Source organism: Zea mays, chromosome 4, assembly GCF_902167145.1.
Source record: "Zea mays cultivar B73 chromosome 4, Zm-B73-REFERENCE-NAM-5.0, whole genome shotgun sequence".
Taxonomy (NCBI): Eukaryota; Viridiplantae; Streptophyta; class Magnoliopsida; order Poales; family Poaceae; genus Zea; species Zea mays.
In genome coordinates this window covers 234,250,021-234,261,062 of record NC_050099.1, presented here as the reverse complement: position 1 = coordinate 234,261,062, position 11,042 = coordinate 234,250,021, and the positions used below count along the sequence as shown (strand labels likewise).

At 45.4% G+C, this 11,042-nt stretch overlaps 1 protein-coding gene across 1 annotated transcript; it reads right to left on the bottom strand.

Moving 5' to 3' along the window:
- Positions 1-348: 348 nt before the first annotated feature.
- Positions 349-1,168, bottom strand: LOC103654734 (uncharacterized). Its single transcript, XM_008681560.2, has one exon. The coding sequence runs from the start codon at positions 1,016-1,018 to the stop codon at positions 623-625; it is 396 nt and encodes a 131-aa protein (XP_008679782.1). The 5' UTR covers positions 1,019-1,168; the 3' UTR covers positions 349-622.
- Between the last annotated feature and the right edge of the window lie 9,874 nt (positions 1,169-11,042).

Below are 11,042 nucleotides of genomic sequence, written 5' to 3'. Positions count from 1 at the left end.
CTTTGTCCCATCTATTCCAGATCGAGGTGCAGATTTGCAAAGAGGTGCGGGCAAACAATTGGAATTGCATCCCTAGAACTTCCAACCCTCATGTGGCGATACTAAGAATCAAGAGACAATTAGCAAAACCATGGACCATGGAAACCATAATAACAATGGCATGGTGTATCTGGAAGTTCAAAAAATGGTCGGATATTTGAAAACATCCCGCCAACAATATCAGATTGCAAGAGCGTGTTCAAAAAAGAGATATTCCTCAACTCATGTAGAATGAAACAATTGGTAGTCGACCCTGTTAGACTCTGGATACAAACTTTGTAGATTCTATTGTAAACCCCCTATGTGACCTGTGCACATATACCCTCGTTCTTTTGAAATAAAAATACTGCAAGTTAAGTTTCAAGTTTGAGAGTGCTTCGATCTTGACTCTTGATGAGGACCAAAAGCTATACCGTGTGTAGTTTCAAAATTTGAATCGAAATACTTACAGAGGTACGGTACACAGGTACATACAAACTGTACTGAAACGCCGTCTCAAACAATTGAGAGAGAGAGAGAGGAAAAATGATCCAATAATCTGGATCCATCCATGCATGGCCCCGACATATATATACGTCGTCGATCAATATGGGAAACCGCCGCCGTCGCTCCGATGGCTGGCACCGACGTAGAAGAAGTCGGAGAAGTCGCACATGTCGATGTCGTGCAGCAGGCCGCCCATACCGTCCTCGTGCAGGTACGATGGCGTGCGGCTGGTAATAACGGCCGGCGGGCGCGTCTGCGCCACCGCGTAACGGTAGCCTTGCCCAGCATCAGCTCCGGCGGCGGCCGTGCCCCGGCGGCCGTAGTCGTAGTCTCGTCGGCACGGGCGCGGCCTGTGCGGCACCGGCGGAGTAGCGGACCTCCCGGTGAGCCGCTGCACGAGGTCCTTGAAGCCGGCGGCGTCGGAGGTGACGAACTGCGTCTCGATGTAGGTCACCTTGACGCCGCGGGCGGTGGCGACGCTCTTGTTGTCCATGCTTCTTTCTTTCTTTCTTCCTTGAGCAGCTAGCGTATTGCTTGCACCACGCACCGTGCTTGCTTTTTTTTTCTTTCTGCTTGATGAATCGTATCCTTCGCGTAGCTAGCTAGCTAGCTGATGAATGACGATGATGGAGTAAGCGGCGGTAGGCGCTGTGCTTTTGTCAACCTGCCTTTTCGCTCTATTAATTTATAGGATGCGGGGTGAGTGAGAGTACGTGTACGTGCGCGAGGAGCGAGACCTAGTCCGCTGAATGCATGCATGATGTCTGGGTAGATGGCATGACCGTGCCATGCGTCGCACTCGCTCTGACTTCTGGTTGGTAGCTGAGAGGCGTTTGACTGGTCGTCTTCTCTGGCCACAGCAGCAACGAGTCCAGTCGTAGCTGACAGCAGCCACGGTCAACTTTAGCAGGTGGGCGGTCAGACGCTCCTCGTCGCGGAAGATGTGGCTCTCGTGTCGGGTCGCTCGGCACGTTGCGCTTTTGCGGCCCAGCTTCCTCCTTCGCCGCGCCCATGCACACAAGACCGGACCGGGGCATATGGTGGCTGACAGTGAAGTCGATGCCTGCAGCAAAGCATGCTTCCAGGCTTCCAGCAGCAGCTACGTACATGCTAGTATAACTATACTAGCATATGGACGCGCGCACGTACGCATGTTCCTCTTTCCCTTTCCGTCGTCCACCGTTTCGACCCTGCACCGCTAGCGTACCGTTTCGACAAAATAACTTCTTTGTCGACCGTACTCTGACATACACTTGGCAAATTAGTTATTCCTAGGGTGTCTTTACTGACACTCGTATAATTCAAATTTGAACTACAATTTACTCGAACAATAGAAAACGGTAAATGCAAAAATGGTATTCATGTTATTTAGCATAATTTACAACCTATTTCAGGAACAGACCAGAATTTTTTAGCACCATGCTCATGAAACATGACCGTGAACTTGCAATCCAGTTGTTTTAAAATTATATAAAACACAAATAAGGTCAGAAAATCATGACACTTGTCGAAATATCATCATATTATATGTAGAGACTCTGATAAAAATTTGACATTATTTTATGAAAGTTGTCATGCACTATATGTATAAACCTAGCCGGCCTTCACATGAAATCATAAAACTTATATAGAGACCGACTAGGTTTCTACACATAGTGCATAACAACTTTCACGAAACAACGTCAATTTTTATCAGAGTCTCTATATGTGATATCATGACATGATGACAGGTTTCATGATTTTATGACTTTGTGTGTTTTATATAATTTTAAAAAAGCTCGATTACAAGTTCTCGGTGTGGCAGCCCTCCCAAGTTATCGGGCCCACGTGCACCAATCCTTGCCTTGATGGCTATGCACGTGTATCAGGTAACTTAACAAGGCTATCACGAGTTCAACAACTTGAACTCATCATCCCAAGGATCTCCCACCATACATGCATATTACAGTAATCACATTCGATACACACACTTCGGAGATAAGAGCGAAAGACTTTAGAAATATTCTTTACCTTTTCAAAACTCAAGTTTTACATGTTTCAAAAGAGTAATATTTATTATAAGTCCTGATATACTCAAAGTGCATAACTTATTACAAAAGCAGGAAGGTAGAAACCCTCCAAAGCTTATACATAAGCCTAACTAATCTTCCTCCAGAACTGGAAACGCCCTCCAGCCTCAGGAACATCTAGAGTACCCCTCATCACCTACAACAACATGGGTTCGAAAACCCTGAGTACGGAGTGTACTTTCGCAAGTCTTACCCGACTAAGGAAAAATGACTCTCAAGGATATGCTGGTTAAGTAGGAATCAAGGAAAAGGCTTTAGCAAGAATCAACTTAGATACTTTTGCAGAAATAGCTTACTAAAGTGAGTCCTTACTTTCAATATTTTAACGCCAGATTAAATATTAATAGACTCTGGTAGCATCTAGTCTAATTTCACCATCTCATCAATACAACATCATTTTTATTCATAATGTTTACATCCTGACTTAGGTTGCAGGGCAGCGATCAAGTCTCCACTCTCCGGGGATATAACGGCGATCCGAATCGATTTACTCAGCTGAGGATTTCTAACCACACGACATATGTAGCACTTAACCCTTGCATATGTCTACCGTTCCCACGGATCCTCCACTGCATGAACAGGTCCGCGCCACCCGAGAGCGCACCACCCCTTTTAGGCGGTCCTTTGCCAGGAGGGTACGTGCCACTCTCGCCATCTCTCCACTCCCAGTGCGCGATTGTCTTTTCATGTATGGAATAGCCGGGTTCAAGCTTACCCTGTCCCATATCCAGGGTATGTGGCCAGTTAAGATAGTCCTTGATCATACAGGCCTACATACGCATCCAATCCTTAATTAACCTGGGTAGAACATCACCTGTTCATAGCCCAAGTCCCGATTTAAGTACTTCCATCCTTAGGATTGTTTGTGTTCCTTAGGATGAAAAGAGCACATTATAGGGAACTTTGCAGTAAGATCCCACCATGCTCCCAATGAAAATATTCTTGCAGGTAGAAGCCATCCTTCCTCAGGATAACCCTGAGCTAGGCATTAACGCAAAGGATAACCTCTATCCACAAGATCTAAGCAGGGCTAAGCATTTTTGTAAATCATATTTTGATACTTCATCAGAAGTATCTATAAAGGTATGGATATCAAGGTAGGCAATGCATCAAATAGTTTCCAAGCAATTCCTATAAACTTAATGCACATTTCACTAGACTTAAGTGTATAAAAGTCTTTTTAAAAATACAAGGAAGGGGTAAATGCACCGGGGCTTGCCTTTGTTGCAGTGAAGAGGCTCAAGACCTTTCTACCCAATAACCAGTTAGATAGCTCCATCCACTTGCTGAATAGGCACTGGAGCAAACTCCTTTTCAGAAACTACTTCTTGAATTTCATCTTCTTCTGGGAATTCTACATGTAAAGATATGAACATGAATGCTTATGCTGATGCAACTTGAAAAGAAAAAACTAAAAAGCATCACAAGACTTACACCTCTCTAAAGGTGCACACAAAAACTAACAAAACCTTAAGAGAGCTAAATACTCTAATATCACAACTCAATTCACCAACCAAACTAGGAAACCTTGCCTCCATAACCAACCAAGTACTTCATTTATGCCTTAAGCAAGGATCCAACCTACATGAACTACAAGTTATAGTGTCCAAGAATAAGCCACAATTCATTGAAATTTTTTGACCTAGTGAATGCATTCTAGGTGTTTCAAGCAGTTAATGCAAGTGCAGATGATGACATGACAAGGTTTTAGTTATCGTAACACTAGGGGTGTTACAGTCTTCCCCCCTAAAAAGAAATCTCGTCCCGAGATTTAAAACTCTAGTCTAGGTAATGTAAAAGGAAATGTGTCACCAGTTTCTTTCCCCATTACACCTATAAGACAGTGGTGTACCCCTGTTGGTTCATGTCAGGAACAACTACACAAAACTTAGGACTTACAAGGAACTCGAAACTTAGGGAAATGTCTTTCAAAATATTCCTTCGATACACATATGGCTTCCTCTTCCGTGTGTTGGTTCCACTATATCTCGTAAAACTCGATAACTCATCTTTGAGTGACCCAATCCTTTTAATCCAAAACCTTTATGGAGCATTTCCAGTGGGTTAAATCTAGTTCAAGGTTAACACCTAAAATCTCAATAACATGCTCGGGGACTCAAAGACATTTCTTTAACTGGGACACGTGGAACATGTTGTGCACTATTGGAAGGTATTCTGACAATTGTTCCTTATAAGCCACAGGTTCACCAAAACCTTTGTTTCGAAGCTTGGTAGTCTTCATGAACAGAAAATGGCAGCATAGAAAGGCAAAAACAGATAGCAGGAATAGGGTGGATGAAACATGTACTAATACTGCTACATAGGGGGCTTAATTTAAAATTGTATGTCATGATGTATGCTCGTCCTATTCGTCCTCATAAATCTTGCCAACACATAGTGGCTATCACGTTCTATGGCGGTGGCAATCCTACTTACTCCGTAATTGATCACTAGTCGCACTTTCCTAGGGTTTAGTTAGTGTACCTGCAAAAAATTGCATTATAGTTGCGGGTTAGTGGTTAGCATCCTAAACTAAGCCACCTTATAGTCCTTAACTTAACCATATACTATTTGCACTTTGACTATTAGGACTTGATTATTCATTCTTAAGTTTTCCAAAATAATTTGGACTCAAGATCCTTTTGAAGTTTATCAAAGGATTACTTTAATATCCATGCTAATGGGGGATCGCTCCGATACCAACTGTGGCAGCCCTCCCAAGTTATCGGGCCCACGTGCACCAATCCTTGCCTTGATGGCTATGCACGTGTATCAGGTAACTTAACAAGGCTATCACGAGTTCAACAACTTGAACTCATCATCCCAAGGATCTCCCACCATACATGCATATTACAGTAATCACATTCGATACACACACTTCGGAGATAAGAGCGGAAGACTTTACAAATATTCTTTACCTTTTCAAAACTCAAGTTTTACATGTTTCAAAAGAGTAATATTTATTATAAGTCCTGATATACTCAAAGTGCATAACTTATTACAAAAGCAGGAAGGTAGAAACCCTCCAAAGCTTATACATAAGCCTAACTAATCTTCCTCCAGAACTGGAAACGCCCTCCAGCCTCAGGAACATCTAGAGTACCCCTCATCACCTACAACAACATGGGTTCGAAAACCCTGAGTACGGAGTGTACTTTCGCAAGTCTTACCCGACTAAGGAAAAATGACTCTCAAGGATATGCTGGTTAAGTAGGAATCAAGGAAAAGGCTTTAGCAAGAATCAACTTAGATACTTTTGCAGAAATAGCTTACTAAAGTGAGTCCTTACTTTCAATATTTAAACGCCAGATTAAATATTAATAGACTCTGGTAGCATCTAGTCTAATTTCACCATCTCATCAATACAACATCATTTTTATTCATAATGTTTACATCCTGACTTAGGTTGCAGGGCAGCGATCAAGTCTCCACTCTCCGGGGATATAACGGCGATCCGAATCGATTTACTCAGCTGAGGATTTCTAACCACACGACATATGTAGCACTTAACCCTTGCATATGTCTACCGTTCCCACGGATCCTCCACTGCATGAATAGGTCCGCGCCACCCGAGAGCGCACCACCCCTTTTAGGCGGTCCTTTGCCAGGAGGGTACGTGCCACTCTCGCCATCTCTCCACTCCCAGTGCGCGATTGTCTTTTCATGTATGGAATAGCCGGGTTCAAGCTTACCCTGTCCCATATCCAGGGTATGTGGCCAGTTAAGATAGTCCTTGATCATACAGGCCTACATACGCATCCAATCCTTAATTAACCTGGGTAGAACATCACCTGTTCATAGCCCAAGTCCCGATTTAAGTACTTCCATCCTTAGGATTGTTTGTGTTCCTTAGGATGAAAAGAGCACATTATAGGGAACTTTGCAGTAAGATCCCACCATGCTCCCAATGAAAATATTCTTGCAGGTAGAAGCCATCCTTCCTCAGGATAACCCTGAGCTAGGCATTAACGCAAAGGATAACCTCTATCCACAAGATCTAAGCAGGGCTAAGCATTTTTGTAAATCATATTTTGATACTTCATCAGAAGTATCTATAAAGGTATGGATATCAAGGTAGGCAATGCATCAAATAGTTTCCAAGCAATTCCTATAAACTTAATGCACATTTCACTAGACTTAAGTGTATAAAAGTCTTTTTAAAAATACAAGGAAGGGGTAAATGCACCAGGGCTTGCCTTTGTTGCAGTGAAGAGGCTCAAGACCTTTCTACCCAATAACCAGTTAGATAGCTCCATCCACTTGCTGAATAGGCACTGGAGCAAACTCCTTTTCAGAAACTACTTCTTGAATTTCATCTTCTTCTGGGAATTCTACATGTAAAGATATGAACATGAATGCTTATGCTGATGCAACTTGAAAAGAAAAAACTAAAAAGCATCACAAGACTTACACCTCTCTAAAGGTGCACACAAAAACTAACAAAACCTTAAGAGAGCTAAATACTCTAATATCACAACTCAATTCACCAACCAAACTAGGAAACCTTGCCTCCATAACCAACCAAGTACTTCATTTATGCCTTAAGCAAGGATCCAACCTACATGAACTACAAGTTATAGTGTCCAAGAATAAGCCACAATTCATTGAAATTTTTTGACCTAGTGAATGCATTCTAGGTGTTTCAAGCAGTTAATGCAAGTGCAGATGATGACATGACAAGGTTTTAGTTATCGTAACACTAGGGGTGTTACACTCGGTCATATGTTTCGTGAGTATGGTGCTAAAAATTCTGGTCTGTTCCTGAGTAAATAACATGTATACCATTTTTGCATTCACGGTTATCCATTTTTCGAGTAACTTGCAGTTCAAATCTGAATTATACGAAGCAATTCAATTAAACGAACTAAATATAATAGATATAGCAAACACTTGGATAATTGTGCCAAAATTGAACATGTAGATATACATTCTGTAGGAACACACCAAAAAAGTTTGGTGAAAAAAATAAAAAAATATATATTTTGCGAGTGTCAAGAATAGACACTCGGCTAAGGCTAGCTTTACCGAGTGCTTGTTAGGGGGCACTCGGCAAAGTGTTCTTTGTCGAGTGTCAGACTCAGTACATTCGATAAAGTATATTTTTAAATTAAAAAACTTTGCCGAGTGCCAGATTAGGGTACTCGGTAAAGCCTGTGTGCATATCCCTCCGCGTCGGTTTTCTTCTTCTCCTTTCATTCCCTCACTCCACCGGCCTCTCCACCGTCGCCGTCGCGGCGCCACCGCCCTGCGACCCGCATCGCCCCACGCCCGGTGCAGCCTCGCTCGGCGCCGTCCTAGCCACCGACGCCACCGTAGCCCAGCGCTGCCACCCGCCTCAACTCCTCGTCCCTGCCTCCAGCCAAGCCCATGCCCGCTTCTTCCTCCCTGAAGGTGAAAATCCGTGCGTTTACTATAAATTAGCTTGTTAATGAAGTCATGCATTTATGATTGCTTTTTGGTTAGTTGGTATAGCTCATAATCCTCATATGATATTAGTACAGATTAGGTTACATTTGTGGAATAAGAATTTGGCCTATCTATACGTGCTCAAATGAAAAGTTTTTTATTTTACTTGGTAGTTCAATTGATTCAAGTAGTTGATGTGGTTGGATATATTCTTCTGCATTGATTAATAATATATATGTGATTGACGAACATCTTGTCATTTGATGTACATGTGTGCATGTCAGCCATCACGCCGTTACTTTTATTTGTAGGTTTTGGAATCCTCCCCGTGTGGGGGAGGGGCTGCCGATTTTTGTTGATCGACTTGTGTTCTTTTTTGCGGAGATCTTCCTAGCTGTTCCAGGTCTGCCTACACTGTGTCACCTCGCCATTGCACCGAACCACCATAGCACCGCTAGCCTGACTTCACTACCACCCTAGGTATAACCTCTAACAGACAATCCATTCTGAGAGAAGGCATATGTAACTGCCCCCACCTTAGTCTATAAAAGGAGGAGGGTCGTCCCAACGAGAATAAGGAGACGAAACCCGAGAACCAACACTCGATACGTAGATCCTTTAGCAGAACAATCCTTAGAGACTTAGGATATTTCCCTCTCATGCTCGCTTGTAACCCCTACTACGAGCAATTAGGTGCCCGTAATACATGCCACCAAAGACCAGAAGTAGGGACGTTCAGCCTGAACCAGTATAAATCTTACACCAACTTTGCACACCATCTAGATCCAAGATACGCATACACAAATTTACTCGTCGGTGCAAGTTCGAAACATCGACACATATATAAATAGGTCACGCTGGCAATGGCGCCGCCACGAGAAAGGGGCCACCCCATGCTCAGTCAATGGAGAAGGAGGAGCGTTCTTAAGTCGTCGGATTTGAGATAGACGCGTAAGATTAGATCATCACGTCACAACAGCAAAACTGAATACTCCCGTCGGCCAAAATAATTCCCGTCAGTTTTTAGGGTTGCCGATGGGAGTTAATTAACTACCGTCGGCCATAACGAAGCTGACGGGAGATAATGTAGCTCCCGTCGGCCTCCGGACTGACCGACATGAGTTAAATAACTCCCGTCGGTCAGTCCGGAGGCCGACGGGAGCTACATTATCTCCCGTCGGCTTCGTTATGGCCGACGGGGTTTAGGGCGGCCCAGGCTAAACGCGCGCGCCGGCCCACTCGCCCCGGCCTCTCCCTTTCTCGATCGCGTCGCTCCCGCGCCTGCGCCGCCGCCGCCGAGCCCGCCGCGCCCGAGCGCCGCCCGCGCCTGCGCCGCCGCCGCCGACCGCCGACCCCACCGCGCCCGTCCCGTCCCCCGCCGCGGCTTGCCGACGCCGCTGCCCCCGCCCGCCCGTCCACGGCGCGCGGCCCTTGTGCAGGCGCCCCCGCCGCCGGTCGGCGCCGCGCCCTCCCCGGCCTGCCCCGCGCCGACCCCGGCCACCGGCGCCGCCTGCCCGTCCCCTTCCCCGGCCACCCCGACAAAGTAAGTATATGGGCGCACACCGTATATTTATATCGAAAATATGCTTATTCCCGTCGGTTGGTTGGTTGCATTGATTAAGCCGACGGGAGTTAACTACGTTGTGGTAGTTTGATTAGTATGATACACTGTTTATTTGTTTATGCACTTTACTTTATTTTTACCATTATTTTCCTAGAGTTTTAGGGTTAAGTTTGCAGACCAGTAGTTAACCCTAGGCGTCACCCGTTCCGGAAGCATGCACATCACATTTATTCATATGTTTGGGCCTAATGCATCTGGACAATCTATGGATGCATAGATTGTATAGTTTCATTCAGTCCAAACACAGGATTACTTGTGATGTGCGTGGTTCCGGGATTGTCCACGTATTTGGACAGCCGGAGAATGGGTGTGGCCGCATGTGATTCGTGCACGTGTCCGATGGTCCGAACGAGATTTCGGCAGCATAACCCAGTTGTTCTCCGTCGCACCATGATAGGCGTGCGTTCGGAGAACAGCGGGGTTATGCTGCCGAAATTTCGTTCGGACCATCGGGCACGTCACGAGTTGCATGCGACCGCCTCCATTCTCGGGTGGGTTTATGGCCTTTCCTATAGTAGGGTTATCACCTAAGCCACATGCATCGCTCTTATATGCTGGATTTTTGGTTGGTGGTTTACACAACAGCAAAACTGAGCCATCCTGGTCCACAAACATGGAAGATGACCGTGAGTGGATGTATGCTGGTTGGAAGAAGGGCGGATGTCACACAAAGGAATGGTTTCAGAAGACAGAAAAGTTTTTAGAGAACTGAAAGGGAAATGTGCCCTTGGGCCATTTCTAAGTATTTTGGTGATTGAGTGCCAACACAAGTGCTTAAATGTGAATCTATACCCATGGATGGACAAAGTGCAAATCAAGAGTAAAGTTATGTTTCTAAGCCTTAGTACATTATTTTGAAGACTAATGTATTGTGTCTAAGTGCTTGAAATAGGAGAAATCGAGTCAGAGAAAAGTTGGTTGTGTACAGCCAAAAGGCTGTTCGGTCTGGAGCACCGGACTGTCCGGTGGTGCACCGGACAGTGTCCGGTGCGCCAGACTGACTCGGGCGAACTGGCCGCTCTCGGGAATTTACCGGCGACGTACGGCTATAATTCACCGGACTGTCCGGTGAGCCAACGGTCGGCCGGGACAACGGTCGGCCGCGCGATCTGCGCGAGACACGTGGCCGAGCCAACGGCTAGAAGGGGGCACCGGACTGTCCGGTGTGCACCGGACATGTCCGGTGCGCCAACGGCTCTCTAGCGGTCAACGGTCGGCTGCGCCGTTTAAGGAAAGAAATCGGGCACCGGACAGTGTCCGGTGTGCACCGGACTGTCCGGTGCACCAGTCGACAGAAGGCAAGATCAGCCTTCCAGATTTGCTCTCAACGGCTCCTAGGTGCCTTGGGGCTATAAAAGGGACCCCTAGGCGCATGGAGGAGAACACCAAGCATTCCTACAACATTCCTAAGCACCAAG